Raw genomic sequence first — 19,298 nt, 5'->3', positions numbered from 1 at the left:
ACTAGTATAATGGGAGAGCCATGTTAGTACTACTATTTGAAAAAAGAAAAATTTACAATAATCATTTTCATACAACACATCACACATAATTATTTTTATTTTTATTTTTTCTCTTATCAAATACGTGGTGTATGAATGATGAATAGAATAAACTAATCAGTTTAAGAAAAATAAAATAAAAACAAATAAAAATAAGTGTGATATATTGAAATGATAAGTAATAGAATTCTTTAAAAAATGGTAAGAGGAAATATGTTTCTTTGAGAATTTAAATTTTCTTTTTAAAAATAAAAAATAGGGGAGGTAGATGTCTGAAGAATTTTGTAAAAGTAGGATACTAGTAAAACTTATGGTTGTACTAATAATTATTTAGAAATATATTTTTATTTGGATGCACAAGAGTACCATAACTTAATGACAATATATTTGAACTATAATTTTGATTTGTTGTGAATAATATTTTTATTTTTTAACTTTCCATGTGCCATTACCCAAACAAGTTATCAGAATAACATTTTTCATATATTAATTATTTTATGTTTAAAAGATGAGTTATTATATTCCAAGTCTTCTACACCACTCACTATTTATGTCATAATTTGATTTTAAATAAAAAGTTTTAAAGTTTCGGTTTTATAAATCAAATATTTTTATTTGAATTTCAAATTATATCATGTAAATAATATATAGCGTAAAAGTTTTAAAATAACAGTACTTTTAAAATATAGATAAACAGTGAATTTGTTATGTAAAATCATTTATATATATCTCTATTTGATGTCTTGTAAATTTGTTATGTAGAATTGGAATATAGTTTAAACGCCTTTAGTTAACAACTCCGTTTAGATATTGAGTTGAGTTTAGTTTTTTTTATGAATAGTAGTAAATTGAGATGGTAAAATAAGTTTTATGGGACTCACCTAAGATAAGTTTGGATGTATTTATATGTTAAGATGAGTTTATACGTATTTATAAAAAGTTAAAAAATATTATGAGTCTCACTGTAAACAGATTTTGAGTTAATATGAGTTTAATAATTTGAAAGTTGAGTATTTAGATATTAAACTCAGCTTAAAATGATTTAGTCTAATTTTCAAATGGATCTAAAAAATAAAATAAAAAGATACATCATCTCCAAATTCTTTTAATCACCCATTATTTTTTATAGAGTAACACCGTATATAGATGATAGAAGGTTTTAACAAATTAACAATTACAAAAATCCAAAAACTAAAGCCTCGTGAAAATTCATATACCGTGAAAAACAAAAAAAACAAAAAAAATCAGCGTATATCTACTAGAGGAACCGTGTTAACGTAAAAAGCTTGGAAAATCATATTTATTTAAGATATTGTTTTAAAAAATATATATTTATTTAAGACGTAACTCACAAAAAATCTACGTAAGCTAAGGGTTAAATAATAAATTAATCTATGTATTTCACACATATTATTACATGTTAAACGTTGACTAAGTTTATGAGTACTACTAGATATTGTTGTAAAATGTGTAAGTGTCGTATAATATTTTTAAAAAATAATGAGGTTCATTATTAATAAATTAATTTTTTTCATATGAATCGTATATTTATTTATTTATTATAAAAAATTATATAATATTTATACACTTTACGCCTATAAATATGATTTTTCTAAATTTATAAGATTGTTGTTTTACGAGAGAAATAATAATCCTATAAAAAAATATCGTAATAAATTGTAAGGATAGGATAATAAATTGATATCCAAATTATTTATGGATTTGATTTTATTATTATTTATTTTTCTAATATCGTGTTTTTTGGCCCATAACATGCTTTTTAGTTTCTGCAAGAGGACCATCGTGTGAAAGCCGAAAGGAGATGGGGACAGAGGAACTGCAGCGTTGTTTCTGTTTTTGTTTTTTATGTTAGGTAAGCTGTCATCATTTATTTATGAAAATAAAACTTAAAGATTAGATATATTTTAAAATGTCTCAACATCAAATATAATATTATAAATTAAAATAATATATTTGTAGTTTCACTAGTACTATACTGTTTCATTTTATGATAAGTCTAAACTTCATTATTATTGATACTCTTTATAAATAAATGTCCAATAGATAACAGTTTGTTTAAACAAAGATTCAACCTCAACTTTCATAAAAAAAAATTGACTCAATCTCTGTCGACAAAAGTATGAGATATAATTTTTTTTATTTTAATTAATAATAAGGAAACCAAAAAGGAAAATAATTAGATTAATTAGATAAATGATGGATTACAATTTGGATCAATTTCGGTACATTTCGAAACCTTTGATTGCTCATAAAGACAACACATTTATCTATTTTCAGTCACAATGGCTAGATCTGAAAGGTCTAATGATGAAGAGTCCAGTGATCTAACAAGTATGTCGATAAGAGTTGCTAGAAATGGTGGCGCGTGAGATCACGCACAAATGTAGGTAGTGCATAAGAACCACGCGTGATAATTTTTGTAAAACCACAACTTTCATTGGAATGATTTGTTGCATGTGAGTCTATTTGTGCCACACGTGTCTTTCTGGAGTTGCCAAAAATCTATAAATCTGTCTTTTTCAATCTTAAAAGTATCAAAATAAAACTAAATACAATAAACCTTAATAGATAAAGTGGATGAATGGGAGAGTGAGATAACAAGAACGTTCGAGGGATGAAGAGGAGGAAGCCAATGCCTCCTTTCCCTCTCGGTAATTCATGATTATATGTTGACAACTTAATTACAAAGTTAATTTTGTTGGACGTGGGTATATTAATGAGTACATATGATACTTGACATCCACATAAAAAAATTATTTTTTTAAATAGGGTATTCAAAACTTGCACTTTAAGATTATATATAACATATTAATTTATGACTTAGATATTGCCTTAAATTGATGAACTAGAATGGTTCACAACTAACATAGTTTGTGATTTGTTATTGCTAGATGAAAGGATGAGGGACGGTCTCTACCTTCTCTACGAGCTAGAAGATTTTTAAATTTAGATCGATATTAAAAAATCACATGAAAGTTAGTGATGGATTACAAGAATAATGCAATCTCACCTTTCTTTTTAAATTCATTCACTATTTCATTGCTAGTTATTAAGGTTCTGTTTAGATTGAAAAGTCATATCAACTCATTTTATTTAATTATTATAAATTTTTATATAAAATATAATAAAAATTTAATATTTTTAAATCATAAAATAAGAATAATATTAAAAAATAATATTTTATTAAAATTTTTAACTTTTATCTTATCTCAACTCATTATCCAAATGAACCTAAATTATGGATACTAATATTATTTTTAAATCATTAAAAATGATTTATTATATTTTATTTATAGACAAATCACATAAAAAAATAGTAAGAGAATAATAATAAAAACCACAATAAATAAGATTTATCTGATTACATACTCGAATGGCAAAGAAAGGTCGTTAATGCTCCATCCGCCCACACACAAACTTTCGCATCTAGCTCCTTACAAAATCATAAAATCTCGTAATACTTATGAATTATGAGAGGATTGTATAACGAGTTAAGGTCAGATAAGTTGAAATAAAAATTAAAAATTGAATGAAATATTATTTTTTAATATTATTATAATTTTAAAATTTTAAAAAATATAATTATTTATTATATTTTATGTAAAAATTTAAAAAATTATAATAATTAAATAATATGAGTTGAAATTAATTTTGTATCAAAATTAGATTAATATGAAATTTTAATAATAATTAGATTCGAAGTAATGTATAGAGTGTTGTTATTCATAAATCTTTACAATACAAATCACATTATTTTTTATTTTTTAAAATTTTATTGAGTTTTATTTTTATTAAAATAATTAAATTATTTTACTAATCATTTATATAACATATTTGATAAGAAAAAAATTTAAAAAAATAATAAAAGGAATGGTTTGTGACTTACGAGGCTTATAAATAAAATTTTTGGTACTGGATAATTTTTATAATATTAGAGGTGGACCCGCCATACAGGGGTAAACTGGAGATTTCATTGCTGAAGAAGAACAGAAAAAAGAAAAAGAAAAATCCCACGGACAGCGACACCGTACGGCGACCCACAGAATCCACGCCGTGAACCCTCGCGCCCCCACCCTTCCCTCCCATACACACCAAACGCAGACCCAGACCCAAAGACAACAAACCCTAATTTCTGATCTCTCCTCTAAATTCTTCGTCCCGGCAACCTAAAGGAACGATTTTATTTTATTTTTTGGAAAGGAAAAAATGGATACTCATGTTCTTATCTTCATAACCTGACCTTTTCGCGAATTGACCTCCGTGTGACCGTGTCCCTGTTCTTCATCTCCAGATTTCCTCACCATTTGTAGCTGCAAAGTGTTGCAACTGGTCCGAGTTTCAAAGCGGTAATTTAAATTTTGTGTTTTTCCATGTTGTTTAATTTCAGCTATAGCAATTACGTGCAGGTAAAAAATTCATTTGTTTTTCTATTTGTTTCATTGTAGGGATTTGATCTGTAGTAAAGTGGGATTTGTAGTAGTAGAGTAGACACACACTTATCGTATTATCTGTTTAGTTGGTGAGGAAACTTGTGAAAAGATAGAAATCGTTAAAATTTTGAAAATTATGTTAGGGTTTTGATTGCTGGGGGCGATTCCTTTTTTCTTCTCTGTTTTGACATTCAATCGTGATCAATGAGAATAGTTATTGATGTCTCTCTGGTTTCCCGGGGAACTATCGGACGCAGAAGCACATTATTTGAATTATTTAATTTAGAGTGGTTTTGTTTGTTTGGTACGAAAGTTCCAGAGGAAGATAGTTCCTAATGATGTAGATGGTTCTCATGTTGTAGCATGGTTTGAGGAATTTTGGAGAAGTGGTGATTCTGAGACATGGGTAGCAGCGAGATGGATAAACAGGCAAAAGAGAAGGAACCAAAGACGCCTCCTCCTGCTGCTACTGCTACTGCTACTACGCAGGTCTACTTGAGCAATTCTGAACCTGTCATTTTATGTTTGAGGCAGTCTTACTCTCATATGATGTCAAGATTTTATCTTTTTATTTATTTATCAAAAAAAAAAGGTTTATCTTTTTATTTTTATTTTTTTTAGGAGCCTTCGTCGAATACTGGAACTGGTGCTGTTAATCCTGACTGGTCTGGATTTCAGGTTAAGTGAAAAAAATGAATTAAGGTAGTTTTGTTTCATATCAGTTTTGGATTTTTTTTAACATGGTAGTGTTTTTAACTAACAGGCATATTCTCCTATACCTCCACATGGGTTCTTGGCTTCAAGTCCCCAAGCTCCTCCATATATGTGGGGGGTTCAGGTATATGGGTTGTGTGTGATTCTGCATTGACGTTGTGGAATTTTTATTTTGGTTACAATCATTGAACCTTTTGCTCATAATATTGAATGGGATAATTTGAGTGGCGTAATTGACCTTTGAGACTGGTTTATAGACTTCTAAGAATGGAGAGTTGAGACTGTGTGTTAACAACCTAAATACTTATGTATAAAAATAAAAGTATGTTAGCAACCTATATTAGTACTCATCACCCAAAAAAAAAAAAAAAAAAGAAAAAGCTATACTAGTCATCACTTTTTCTATGTTTTAATCTAGAGGTGCGATGAGGCTATGAGCTGACTATGGGATTTGGAAGTTCTTGGGTTCAAGCTCTAGATGAGATGAACTCGTGTGGTCATGTGTGCGAGCCCGAGCATTTTAATTTGCCCTTGCCCTTTTGAGCTTGTTTATCATTTAGTTTAGTTTTCATTTTGGTGTTAGAACAAGTCAATATTACAAAAGTGTAACTCAATTGAAAAGTTTAGTGCTTCATTGTGGTCCTGGTTCACTTTTAATGACTTGCATATATCTCTCTATCTCAAGGCCATGATCCCTTCTTGCTTATTGTGGTGCATTTGGAGAGAACAGATTGCCTGAAGTTTCAAGGACTGTGAGATGACATTTGGCTGTACAGCTTTGTTTTCTCAAGTCACTATTTTGCTATCCTGTTAATGCCCTCATCAATATTTATAATTTTCTAGATTTTTGTGCTATTCCAGTATCTTTGATCTTTGTTGTGTGCTATATTTTGTATAGTTATGTACTCAAGTGGCACCCCTTACACTTATATTTTAATTACTTTTACTTTAAATAGAAGGCTCCATCTCTATCTTGGTAACATTGCAGAAAGTTTCTTCACGTTCTTGTTCTGGTTGGAAATAACGAGTTATATAATGTTTTGCTTGCAGCATATTATGCCTCCCTATGGCACCCCTCCACATCCATACGTGGCGATGTATCCCCATGGTGTATATGCTCACCCATCTATGCCTCCGGTATTTTCTCGTGCATTGTGCTTTAGTTGTAGTCTCAAATTCTCACATATTCTTATGTTCTGCACGTGAATAACTCTGTTTGCTATTCAATAATCTCAAACAGGGATCTTATCCTTTTAGTCCTTTTGCTATGCCTTCTCCAAATGGCATGGCTGAGACTTCTGTGAGTCTCCTATGCCATCATGTCTGATGTCTTGATACTAGAAAGAAATGACTTCATCTGTCTATGCACATGAAGAGTAACTTTTGAATTTGCGCTTAGGTAAATACACCTGGCAACATGGAAGCAGATGTTAGACCACCATCTGAGGTGAAGGAAAAATTGCCCATCAAAAGATCAAAAGGAAGTTTAGGCAGTTTGAATATGATAACGGGGAAGAATAATGAGCACACTAAAACATCAGGTGCATCTGCTAATGGAGTTTATTCTAAAAGGTGTGTATTGATTTAATGGTTGCAAATTATCTTTTACAATCATTTTATGCCAAGTGTTAGTGGGATGATTTTAACTATTCACTGCTGTTTAAGGGTCCAAGCTAATTATTCAGTGAATGCTTTACATTTAATCTTTGGGTGGCACAACAGCCACTGCTGGTAGCTCCCGCTCCCGCTGGCTACAGCTAGTTGTTTTTGTGTGTGTGTGTGTGTTTTTTGGCTTTTTTTTACATTTATTTTTTTAACACTTAATTTTCTTTTAAAAAAAAATACAACATTATTAAAAAACACTTATTCATTAAGTAAAAATAAAAAATAAAAAAAGGCCCAGCAGTAGCCCTCAACGGGCTCCCCAGCATTTTCCTTAATCTTTTTGGGCTTTTGGATGAGAATGAAGGAAGTGGGGGAGCTCTCTCTCCCTTTCAAATTTACCTCTCTACTGTTTCTTTTCAAATTTTGAATGCCATACATTTCAAGAAAATTCATGATTATTACTGATTTAATACTTCTTATATTTTCAGTAGTTTAGTATTGATGGTTTTGGGCTTGAGAATCTTCAGTTGAGGTGATGATTCATGTTACTTTAAGTATAATGCTTAATGGGCCTGTCGTTATTAACAAAAATCATCTTGTTCTGATGCTGCGTATTTTTGTGAGTATATTAACAATGTTGAATATCATTATTTAATGTTGCTACAAAGTACCTGAACTGATGAGGAATAATTTGGGACATGCAGTGCTGAGAGTGGTAGTGAAGGTACAAGTGAAGGAAGTGATGAAAATTCTCAGAGTGTAAGTACCTTGTCACTCACTTCATTCACTTTGTCATGGTATGCTGTCAACATGTTATTTGAGCCACATTTGTTGTAGCCATGAGTGCGTGTTGGTAAATTCTGGTGTTTTAAAACATAATTATGCTGATTATCAATCAAAGCCACTAGGTGGGTCTTTGGTCTTATTGTTTAACTTTGTAAAGTTGAGGCTTCAGCTGTGTAAATGGATCTGTGGAGCTGAACGCCAATAGTTGATATTAAGGCTTCAGCCAAGAAATTCCCCCAAGTGGTTTGAACCAAGAAAACATCAAACGTTTACAATGTTAAAAATTCATTGTGGCTGGGCATTCTTTCTTGTTTTATTTATCAATTTTTTTGAATAATTATAACTTTTTTTTTGTAAATTTATCAATTTTTTTTTTAAATTTATCAATTTTTTTTTTTTTAATTATTGCCAAGACAGACATGTGGTCAAACACTTATCTCATTGATGCCACGTTAACTCTATACCGCAAAACCTTGCGAGAATTGATTGCTGATTTCCCATCCTGGTGGTCGCAGCATGTGTATAATTGAGAGCAATTTTGCAGTAGTATTTACTTTCGGTAGTCCTTCAGACTGCCGATTTTACTTTTATTTTTCAGTCATTTTGCCACTCATATTTCATCTTTGACTTGTCTCAGTTATTTTTTTTATAGTAAAATAAGATTTTATTGATGGAAGAGAATAAGTGTAGCCCAAGTACATAGGAGGTATACAAAGAGAACACCTATTTACAAGTTAGGAACTAGTAATGGATACAAGAAAATCATGAAAACTAATCCCACTGAAGTCTGTTATAGTAGCCCAAAAAAATAATGTGTTAGAAGAATCTTTTAAGCTCATCCAGAGAACGCTCTCGATCTTCAAAGAACTGCTCATTTCTCCCCATCCAAAGACACGCCATGAGACATAGGGGGATCATTTCCCATTCAGAGGCAATTTTTGTTTGCCAAGAAGACTTCTCCTGCATGGAAGATGACCCACCACCCTTCTAGACAGCACCCATGCAACTCTGGTCCTGTTAAAATGCCATCCCACAAAATCATGGCCACCTCACAATGTAAAAGTAAATCATCCATGGTATCCCCATTTTTCTTACACATATAACACCAATCAATAACAATGTCTCTGTAGTTATTAGGGGGCAAAGCATAAACAATCAAACACAAATTAAGCACTCTTTTTACATGAAAACATAGACGAGAATGATAATGACTAGAATAAAGTTTTGAATATATTATTTACAATCTTGATTTTTTTCTAGGTGTATGCTTAGTTATAATATCATCTAAAGTTTTTGTTTGACTTCCTTGCCTAATGGTTAGTCTAGAGTGACCTTCTAAAGATGCATTCTACCAATGGTTAACCAAAGATGGCGTGTCACTTGTCCAGATTAATATTTATGTCTGCCATCATCACTTGGAGCAATCTCTTGAATAGTTTTTGTTTGCCTTTCCTACCCTTCTCTCCTTTCCGGTTAAAGCAAAAGTCTTACATCTTAATTTATTTGGTTTTATAGGACTCACAACTGAAGTCAGGGGGAGGGCAAGATTCTTTTGAAGGTTCAATAATTTTCTATTATCAAAGAATGAAGCATAAATTATTATTGCCTTTTTTGTTCTACTGTTCTATAGCTACAATAATATATGATGATGAAGAACTTGTGTTCTTTTGTATACTTCCTGTGTACACGGGCTATGCTTATTTGATTCGTATGAATAAAACTTACTTGTTACCTATTAAAAAAAAAAAATGATGATGAAGAACCTTGTGTTCTTTTGCAGCTGAAGCATCTCAGAATGGCAATTCTGTGCATGGTCCTCAAAATGGAGGACCAAATACACCTCACACAATTGTGAATCAAGCAATGGCCATGGTGCCGTTGTCAGGTGCTGCTGCTCCTCCCTTAGCTGTTGCTGGTCCCACCACAAATCTAAATATTGGAATGGATTATTGGGGTGCTCCAACTTCCTCAGCCATACCTGCAATGCGTGGGAAGGTTCCTTCTACTCCTGTTGCAGGAGGAGTTGTTACTGGATCACGGGACAGTGTTCAGTCACAGCTTTGGATACAGGTTAATTTGAGTTCATGAATTGCTGAATTCAACTTCACTTCCGTTTCTTAAATCATGGTTGTTCCCCAATAAGATCTCATTAATTGAGTGTTACAGGCTATCCACAATCAATAATATGAGTGTCTGTATAGGCTGTGAACACTAATCTGAAGTTGATGAATTGTTAAATTTATACTTCACCTGACTTGCTCAAATCATGGGTTTTCTCTCTAACTACCTTGTTAATATACCATTTTTGGTGATTTGCATTTACTAAACAACCTCTATAGGGCCTGAAGAAAGCATTTACTATTCTTTCGTCATCGATAAAATCCTTTGTGATTTGCTCATTGAGGGTGATATGCTCTGCTAAACTGCAGCTGACATGCATATTGCATTGCTTTACTCATTCAGCTTTATCTTATGCTCATAGAATTTTCTAAACAAACCAATTTACTTTGTTGTACTGTTGCCATCTCTCCAATTTTGGTCAGTCCCACTTTTTTACCATTCTGAAAAGTCTTCTTTCCCCTGTTTCTATATTATAGAGGTAAACAATGGGAGGAAGATACTGGAGAAGTAAATATAAATGATACCTTATCATCTTAATTAGTGTTAAGTGAAGGAGTGATTGCCAACTTATGTAAACAAACGTTTAGGTTTTATCCCTTTTCTCCCCTTCTGGTCCTTGCTTTTGTTTTTCACTTGCTCATAGGAATTTAATTTTTCTCTAAATTTTTCCTGGTCTTGTTACTGGTTCATTACTTCGAAATGAAGTTCTAAAATAAGGTTACAGCTTTGATTTTGAAGTTGGTTAAATATTTGTTATATTTTATTTTGAAGTTGGTTAAATGTAATACTTAATGGTTGATATTTAAGGATTGGTTAAATGTAATGAGCAGCTTAGCTTCCCCGCTTCATTTCTTCCCTATTGATTGCTTAAATCCTACGTCATGAATTGGGCATAAATGGAATGGCGACTAATTTTGGTTCAAATCATGACAATCTCTTTTTCTAAAGCCTCAGCAGTTATATGTATGTCATACTGCATATTTACTTGACTTATTTATGTGGACTCAGGATGAAAGAGAGCTTAAGAGACAGAGAAGGAAGCAATCGAATAGAGAATCAGCCCGTCGATCCAGGTTACGCAAGCAGGTAAGGAAGTGCCCTCTTAATTGTTTATTCTCTGGCTACCTTGGATCACTTACTGATATATGAATTCAATGATTGTGCGTGCATGTTTTTTGAGTCAGGCTGAATGCGATGAGCTTGCACAGCGCGCTGAAGTCTTGAAAGAAGAAAATGCCAGTCTCAGATCAGAAGTGAGCCGGATCAGGAGCGAGTATGACCAGCTTCTTGCAGAGAATGCCTCACTCAAGGTGATGGTTGGGTCTGGGTTTGTTTTAATGGGTGCCTTTAGTCTCTTTACCAACATCCACCTAGTTGTAAGAATTGAGTCTCGGTTTGGTTTCTAAGAATGAGTGTCGGGAGTATGGTAGAAGTTCATATCTACATGGACATTTGGATTCCATATCTACATGAAGTCCCTACCCTTTCTTCTCTTCCTCTAAAAGCTATAAGCTTTCTGTTTGCTTAAATTTGCTTGCTCGCTCAGTTTTTAAAATTTGGTTTCTGCAGGAGAAACTTGGGGAGGCTCCTGGGCATGAAGATCCAAGGTCTGGCAGGAAGGACCAACATTCGAGTGGCGACACTCAAAAGACTAGGCAAACAGAGTAGTCACTAGGATGAAGCTACCTCGCTTTACGCCGCTTTCCAAGAGCATAACCTAACCAATTAGCAACCTATTTGGAGTAGAATGTAGTTTAAACTATAATAGTTGGCCTTTTATAGTGTTAGGATCTGTTTATTTAATATCATTCCTCATTCATAATTTGGCTTCTCTTTTAACATATTAAGACCCAGGATGGTGTGTAAAGTGTGAGACTTGTGTCGCTACCCGCAACTGTTTTAAAAGGGTGGCATTCACGCTTAACCCTGTAATAGATTGGTTAATCAAAGTGTAACTTGGATGGAATTAATGAACTCAATTAGGTTTTACTTATTTATATTTTTCTTGGTCAACTTATGCACTTGTGCAGTTTCCAATCTTCCCTTTATTTGTTGTCTTGCAATCTTCTAGTTTCACCATCTTTATGGCGATTGATGGCAGAGCGATGGTGACCAGGTTGTTGGTTTAGTTGCATTGAGAGGTAAGAAGTATGAACACATCCCATTAATTAGTGCTTGGATTATATCTTAAAAGAAATATCAAATTCTTTCATAGTCCACTCCAAACATAAACTACTATTTGCATCAGGGAAAAAAGTAAAGCCTGGTTTGGATAGTGATTTGGATAGTGAGTTGAGATGATTTATGAATATTAGTGAGATATTTGAGTTAAGATGATATAAGGTTTTGGGAAATGAGAGAGAAAGTTATATAAAAATATTATAAAGTTAAAATATTGTTAGAATATAATTTTTTTAACATTATTTTTGTTTTAGATTTGAAAAAGTTGAATTATTTTTTATGTTTTGTTTGGAAGTTTGACAAAAATTATAATAATTAGGTAATGATTAGATGAAAAAATTGAAAATTTGAAATAAAAAAGTGTTTCTGTTTATAGTGTTTGGATATTGAGATAAAATGAGATAAGATAAGATGCAAGCATCTTTCTATCGAAATCAGACCTAAGTGACAATCTCTCTCTCTCTCTCTCTCTCTCTCTCTCTCTACCCCATAACCTAAGAGGCTAAGATTATCATCTTTAATGAGACAACACATCAATTGCCATCTCAAATTCATCTAGAAGATTTTTTTGTTGTTTTTTTTTTTAAATAAATTATTATCCAAGCCCAACAAATCTTGCCATGATAACTCAACAAACCTATATAATTTCTAGATTGAAAAATTAACTTTAACCACCAAAACCTATCAAATTCTAAAAGGAATAGGATATGATAAAATATAGATTATACATTGAGTTTTTAGTATATTCTAATTAGGTGTTGTTCTTGTATATGTTTCATGGACTTGGGATATGCTTATTTATATCCTCAATAGAATCCTTATTTTTCTGATAATGATGTTTTAAAGTGGATATGTGTTTGATGTAAAAAAATCACAACTATTGTTTTGAGGATGATTGTAATTTAACATATTTTAAATGGTAACATGCCTTTAGAATATTATTTTTATTTTATTTTGTATAAATAATTTTCTAATAAATAAAGAGTAAGACAAATTAGAAAAATACTATGAAACCTTATAAGACCAATTTAAGACGTGTGATTCTCGTGATCCATTCTATTACTATTCATAATAAAAGTTGTCTTCTTTTAAAGAAAGATAATGTTATGTATAGTTATGTATTGTCTAGTCTTTACGTACTTTTTTAAAAAAATAAGGAATTATTGTTAAAAAAATAATTTTTTATATAAATCTTGTATTTATTTTTTTAAAGGAAGTATTATAATTATAAATATCATTTTTAATTAATGTGGTGTTTTGACTTTTTTATTTATTAAAAATACACAAATATTAGAATTTTAATAAGAAAAATGATAATTATAATGAATGAGTGTCGAAGCGTTATGTAATTATTTTGAATAAATATAAAATCTATATAAAAAAATATTTTTTTAAAATAATTGTATAACACTTTACATTCCACACGACACTTTTTGTTTTTTTGATAATAACATTACACTTTTAATAATGAACATTGAACGATAAACAGAGAATGACATTCGTGATTGTCCGCAATGAATAAACCAACTGTTCTAACCACCACAACTCTGACCATCTGAATTTCTCTCTCTCTCTGGGTGAGTTTCAGAACCCTAGTCCTCGGACCCTAAAGAATGCAGATTTCGGGAGCTATCAGCGACGTGTTGGTGGCACTTCCATCGGCGGTTAGTCTTAGGTCTCCAGAACTCAGGCACTTGAACACACTCTGCGATTCCAAGAGCTTCCTTTCTGCTGGACTCCCCAAGGTATATGTGCTCCTCTATCGTTTTTCCCTGCGGTTGTTCATACATGGTAATCTGCACACTATGAATCCATTACGTTGCGTTTGGTTTGTAAGACAACTTGGGAAAGTGAAGAGCAACGTAATTTCTTCTTTGATGTTTAATTTCTTTATTTTGGGAGTGGGGAAACGTCGACGGTTGGACTATTGAAATGATGGCTATGTTCTGTTTGGTTGCTGAGAAATGGTAGTGAAAGGAAAGAAAGATTTGAAAGCTTTTCGACCGAGTTTTTTCTTTAGCAGGGAAAGTATTTACCATCGGGGTTTCTCTTTAGACCCTCTCGCTTTAAGAACGTTTTTCATTTGTTTTTTTAACACTATTTTTACCTTTATATATACTTAATTATTTATATATGTAAATATATAATTGGTTTATTATTGGAGTTTCCGTTTTACCGTTGTCCTGTACAATGGGAAAGTATCTGGTTGCCAAGCGCAAGTGCGCGAGTCCGATCTTGAGAGCCACTTCCTACAAAATGCAGAGGGTAGGACCGTATCCAAGCAACCCTTATTTTTTTTTTTTTTTTGAGAAAAGCATCCAAGCAAACCCTGAGTATTTTGTAATGACCCTTATATGTATCAAAGTAAGGTAGAGAGTTTTCTTTCACTGTAGTGAATTATTGGTGCTTGATACATTTTACTTATAAAAAGTTTTTAAGTAACCATCAAAATAAATACAGTGTCGAGTAAGATTTTCCTTTTCCTGATTAGGCTAGTCCCGTTTAACTAAATAATAAAAAATAAAAAGTTGACTATCTGTCAATGAATTTAATTGGACTGGAGGTTTTCAAGAAGAGATGTCTATTGACCGGATCAATTGCCTCTACCTGTATATGTTGTCGTATATATCCACTAGTTGGCCTCTGGTTGCCTGAAGTTTGACTTAATATTATATATGGATTCTATGTAAACACTGATTGTGATTTTGCAGTGGCAAATATGGGGATATTGATTGAATGATGAAAATCTGTTAAGAGTATCGTAACTAATACATGAGGCATTTTGTTGAATGCTTACGCCCTACCAAAATTTTCATGTTTTATTGCTGATAAGGGTAGGAAAATGAAGAGATGTAATTCATCTCTTATGTACTTTTGGTTTAGTGACCTCAGAACATAAGTTTTCCATATGATTGGGCCTAATAAAACGATGTGGCTTAATTATTTAACGATAAAAATATTATGTGCTTCATTTATATGAGATTGTAGTTTTACAGAGGCAAAAGCAAAGCAAAATCATTAGATTCAACACTTCCCAGTTTGAGGGTTAGAGAACATAGCAAGAGACTTTGTGAGTTTATTTACACTTTAGACCATTTCTTACTCTTATTGGTATTATAAATCATGACCCAAAGGTCCATTCTAGAGAAAGTTGCAACCTTCATGCAAAATTCCCTATTATACTGCTTGCAGATTCATGTGTTGTCTTGGGGTATTTGACATTCTTCATTCCTACCCTGTTTTCTATGTCTCAAGCATTATACATTCTTTTTCCAGAGCTGTTCTTCATTTTGCATTCCCAAGCTTGGAACTGGACTGCACAAATTTCGAGCAAGAAGCTTCACTGTGAAAGCCTTAGGGGAGTCAAGTGATGATTTAGTGCCAGTTGCTCCTCTTGAACTTGAATCCCCGGTCGGCCAGCTTTTGGTTCGAATTTTGCAAACCCATCCTCATCTACTGCCTGCGGCAATTGATCAGCAACTTGAGAACCTTCAAACTTATAAAGATGCTCAGATAGAAGAAATTTCATCCGAAGATCTCCTCTACAAGTAAGTTATGTGGTTTCTGCTCCCTGATAATTAAGATTATATTGTTAATGTTACCTGATCAAATTACTTATCAAAAATGTTACCTGATCAAATTAATGAAGAAGTCTTCATTATAGGTCTGGGCTTTGGCTTTATATAAATTTAAATAAGCCTTTTGACTTCAAAAGAAGTACTTATATTTTAATGTTAAATTGGGGCTTGGATTTCAAATTTTCAATGGAATGAAAGCTTCAAAAACTGTGCTAGGAAATGGGCCCGGTATTGATAGAATAGCATTAGCATTAATATGATGTATTGCAGTGTACTTGATGGAGGTATGTGATAGAGCTCCCCCTTAAAAACCGATTTGTGAGGTGAAGGTACCCCGGAGCTTATTATATACATATGGTTAAGCTTGCATTTAAGTCACATGGGACACTTGGGATCGTAACATACTATCTGCTCCACAGCCAACGTCCACAACGACTCACTTTATCAATACTCACCTGATGCTAGCCCATTCTCTTTTGACAGCTCCATTCACTTATCAGTGTTCATTGAGTTAGCATTATACTTATACATAGTACCAAAACATTTGTAATCTAGCCTCTGGGATATCCCCCCGAGACTCAACCTCAAATTTGAAACTCATTCAATGAATCAATTCTATACTGAATGGACTACATTTGATCCCATACTTGATGTGGTGGCTGTCTCTGATACCAAATGATACAAACCTTCAGGTAGAACTCATCCTTGAAAACTAGCTTGGAATGCGAGGTTGTCCAAGAGCTTAGACAAATTGTTAAGCTTGTACTTAAGCCATGGGGAACACTTTGGATTATAACAGTATAAAAACGTATATCATATTTATTGAGATGCTGAATTTTGTAGTTTTAACTTCATTAGGAAGTGGCAGGTGCAGGTAAATACAATAAAGCAGATATGATTGAATATCTATGGACAACTTGAAAGAACCTGATGTCATTTTGGGAATGAAGTATACCCTTATGGGTATCTGCTAATATATCGGGACATTCCAATGCTCTCTTCGGTTACTGATAGAATTGCATTAGGGTTAATAGATTTCAGGTTCCTTTATGGAAGTATAGCAAACTGATATAAATGTGTCTATACATATTGATTGTGATGCTAATTTCTGGTCAAAGAGATGATCAGAAATAGTCAATACAGGAAAAACAATAAATTAATATATGAAATGATTCTGAGGATAAATACAACTTGAGGTCATTGTTGTTTGAGAAGCAATATTGTCTTTGGGTCATGGTCGTTGTTGAATTTAATGGTGTCCCATCTTTTGAGGGATTTCGTCAATATGGATTATTTATACCATGCTTCCCCAGCTTGCAATCATCACTCATAATGTATGTATAGATTCAAGTCTGATACGTGATGGCTGCTTGGCTGCACCTCCAGATTGAAGAAACCTACTCTGTGTTATCCATTATAAGTCCAAATGCCATTACTACTGTCTCCGAACACTTTATCCCTACCCTTTAAATAGCCTGTATCTCCATAAATGTTATCAACTCTACCAACTAGAAAAAGCTGAGTATCATTGACAGCATTCCTTGCTGAGACTGCAACCTACAGTGGCATCATTCCTATTTTTGCCTCTCCATGAATTGCTTAACAGTAAAACCATTACTGAATCGCCATCATCAATGCAATTATGGTCCCATCACCACCACCTTATAACTCGCATTAGACAACCACACTATTCATGGCCTCCCCATGAACTGCCAAATAATTGACACTTCCACTAGCAGCACCACTTTTTGCTTAATACGACACTGCATTTTGGTGCATGCATTGACCATAAAAAGTGCTGATAAAAATAGATCAAAGTAATCCATATCTTTTACAGATCTGTTGGCTTGCATCCATGTATGTATTTTTCCTTTGCTTATAATTTTCAATGGCTTCCTACTATTTCTTTAATTACTGGTAATATGAAGTAAACAATTTGAATGAAAATTGTGGATGTTAGGAGAATTGCTGAAGTGAGAGAGAAAGAAAGGCGTAAGGCACTGGAAGAGATAATATACTGCTTAATTGTACAAAGATTTGTGGACAATGACATTTTGCTGATCCCCAAGATATCAGAAACTTTGGATCCTACTGGCCGAGTGGATTTTTGGCCAAACCAAGAGCAGAAACTAGAATCTGTTCATTCTCCTGAGGCATACGAGATGATACAGAGCCACTTATCTCTCGTTCTTGGGGAGCGAGTTGTCGGTCCCCTTGATACGACTGTTCAGATCAGCAAAATAAAACTTGGAAAGCTGTATGCTGCTTCAATAATGTATGGGTACTTTCTAAAAAGAGTTGATGAGCGATTTCAACTTGAAAGAACGATGAAAACCATTCCTGATGGTTCTAATAAAGAACAGGAAAGTTCTGAAGATCCTGCTCCATTAAAACAGCTCTGGGATCCTGATTCCTTGATCCGGGTTTTACCCAATGATGGTGGTGAGACTGACGAGGTAGGTTTCATGGACGATGGTGAGGGCAAATCATATCGACTGAGATCCTATGTTATGTACTTGGACGCAGAGACTCTTCAGAGATATGCTACTATAAGATCGAAAGAAGCTATTTCTTTGATTGAAAAGCAGACACAAGCCCTGTTTGGGAGGCCTGACATCAGGATAGCTGAGGATGGTTCAATCGACACATATAATGATGATATACTTGGAATTACCTTCAGTGGATTGACAATGTTAGTCTTGGAAGCAGTTGCATTTGGATCATTCCTATGGGATGCAGAAAGCTATGTCGAATCCAAGTACCATTTTCTTAAAAGCTAGAAACAGGATCAGTATCGTTCAGATCTATTAATGCTCCCTGAGGCTGTATAGTTTGTAATGTATAGCGGATGATGTAACTCCAATATTTACAAGAGATACTGTGTTCATCCAATACATTAAAATTTAGAGATCTTATAACGAGTCAAAAGTCTTGGCCTAAACTATTTGAACTAGTCAGGATAAACCGGGAAGGCAAAAAACAAAAAAAAAAAATAGAGAGTTTTCTACCTCCATGTAATGCCCTATAAACAGGTGAGACTGCCTTTTGAACCAAATGTAAAAAATGGTTCGTTTCTCCCTCTCGGTCTCCCTCCAGTTGGACATTACCCTCTTTCTCATAGGAAGCCAAGTTATTTTCATTAATTTCTTTTTATAATTTTTTTCATATTGGGCCCTGTGATTCTTGGTTTTTCTTTCAATAATAATATCCGACACTGGGTGTAGTTTTCTTCTATAATCATGTGGCAACGTATTATATGTTGGCATATGACCCGCCTGATGTGAGCAAAAACTTTCTTTCTCAAGCATTCTAGGATCTCATATAACACTGACTCTTATCATTTATCATAATAGAGTATCACAAGGATAGACATTTCATTGAGAGAAACGAGCACAATATCTTGGATGTCGATCCTTTGAAATAGATTATTTTATCCTCCTCTCTCTTGTTTTTTTCATTATTCTTCTTTTATTATTCTTTGTCATCAAGGGATAAGCAGGAACGCGCGATGAGAATGGCAAAGGAGTCGAGAGTAAAGACATTGGAAAGGGTTTTTATTTATTTATATATTTTTTTTCCTTCTACCTATTTTCAAGGGATAAGGAGAATAAAGAGTGGGAAACCAGAGGTCAGAGTAAAGACAGCATGGCCTGATTTAACGTCGCCATTTCGTTCGTGTCGGAACAGATCATCACTCACAAATACGGCTACTGATTTCCTAAAATACCCTTAAACTCTCGACATAATTACAAGACTTGCTCTTACACTAGCTGACTCCCCCTCTGTTTGTTGACCTTCTCTCTCTTTTTTTTTTTTTTTTTTT

The 19,298-nt window shown here is 33.1% G+C and overlaps 2 protein-coding genes across 5 annotated transcripts; both read left to right on the top strand.

Moving 5' to 3' along the window:
• The first annotated feature begins 4,094 nt into the window (after positions 1-4,094).
• Positions 4,095-11,729, top strand: LOC122289882 (bZIP transcription factor 16-like). Of its 4 annotated transcripts, XM_043097250.1 has the most exons (13): positions 4,099-4,406; positions 4,853-4,979; positions 5,112-5,168; positions 5,254-5,328; positions 6,255-6,341; positions 6,445-6,504; positions 6,604-6,776; positions 7,514-7,568; positions 9,111-9,153; positions 9,376-9,665; positions 10,725-10,802; positions 10,901-11,026; positions 11,286-11,729. In XM_043097250.1, exons 2-13 carry the CDS (start codon positions 4,893-4,895, stop codon positions 11,382-11,384), a joined length of 1,230 nt encoding a protein of 409 aa, XP_042953184.1. In that variant the 5' UTR covers positions 4,099-4,406; positions 4,853-4,892; the 3' UTR covers positions 11,385-11,729. The 4 variants fall into 4 exon arrangements, with proteins under 4 accessions (XP_042953187.1, XP_042953185.1, XP_042953186.1 ...); XM_043097251.1 differs by lacking the exon at positions 6,445-6,504 and having other exon boundaries at positions 4,096-4,406; XM_043097252.1 differs by lacking the exon at positions 5,254-5,328 and having other exon boundaries at positions 4,097-4,406.
• A 1,654-nt stretch (positions 11,730-13,383) lies between these two features.
• LOC122290015 (UV-B-induced protein At3g17800, chloroplastic) lies at positions 13,384-18,388 on the top strand. Its single transcript, XM_043097522.1, has 3 exons — positions 13,384-13,642; positions 15,174-15,445; positions 17,436-18,388. The coding sequence occupies exons 1-3, from the start codon at positions 13,511-13,513 to the stop codon at positions 18,253-18,255; spliced, it is 1,224 nt and encodes a 407-aa protein (XP_042953456.1). The 5' UTR covers positions 13,384-13,510; the 3' UTR covers positions 18,256-18,388.
• Positions 18,389-19,298: the final 910 nt, after the last annotated feature.

The sequence above is a fragment of the Carya illinoinensis genome, chromosome 12 (assembly GCF_018687715.1).
Source record: "Carya illinoinensis cultivar Pawnee chromosome 12, C.illinoinensisPawnee_v1, whole genome shotgun sequence".
NCBI lineage: Eukaryota > Viridiplantae > Streptophyta > Magnoliopsida > Fagales > Juglandaceae > Carya > Carya illinoinensis.
The sequence above is the reverse complement of the archived record's forward strand: the minus strand, read 5'-3'. Positions and strand labels throughout refer to the sequence as shown.

Excerpts from the sequence above, each read along its gene's own strand:
- LOC122289882 (XM_043097250.1), top strand. The coding sequence starts at position 4,893 with ATGGGTAGCAGCGAGATGGATAAACAGGCAAAAGAGAAGGAACCAAAG. Across the intron at positions 6,342-6,444 it reads CTCACCCATCTATGCCTCCG|GGATCTTATCCTTTTAGTCC; the intron begins GTATTTTCTCGT and ends AATCTCAAACAG. Across the intron at positions 6,777-7,513 it reads AATGGAGTTTATTCTAAAAG|TGCTGAGAGTGGTAGTGAAG; the intron begins GTGTGTATTGAT and ends TGGGACATGCAG.
- LOC122290015 (XM_043097522.1), top strand. The coding sequence starts at position 13,511 with ATGCAGATTTCGGGAGCTATCAGCGACGTGTTGGTGGCACTTCCATCG. Across the intron at positions 13,643-15,173 it reads TTTCTGCTGGACTCCCCAAG|AGCTGTTCTTCATTTTGCAT; the intron begins GTATATGTGCTC and ends TTCTTTTTCCAG. Across the intron at positions 15,446-17,435 it reads TCCGAAGATCTCCTCTACAA|GAGAATTGCTGAAGTGAGAG; the intron begins GTAAGTTATGTG and ends TGTGGATGTTAG.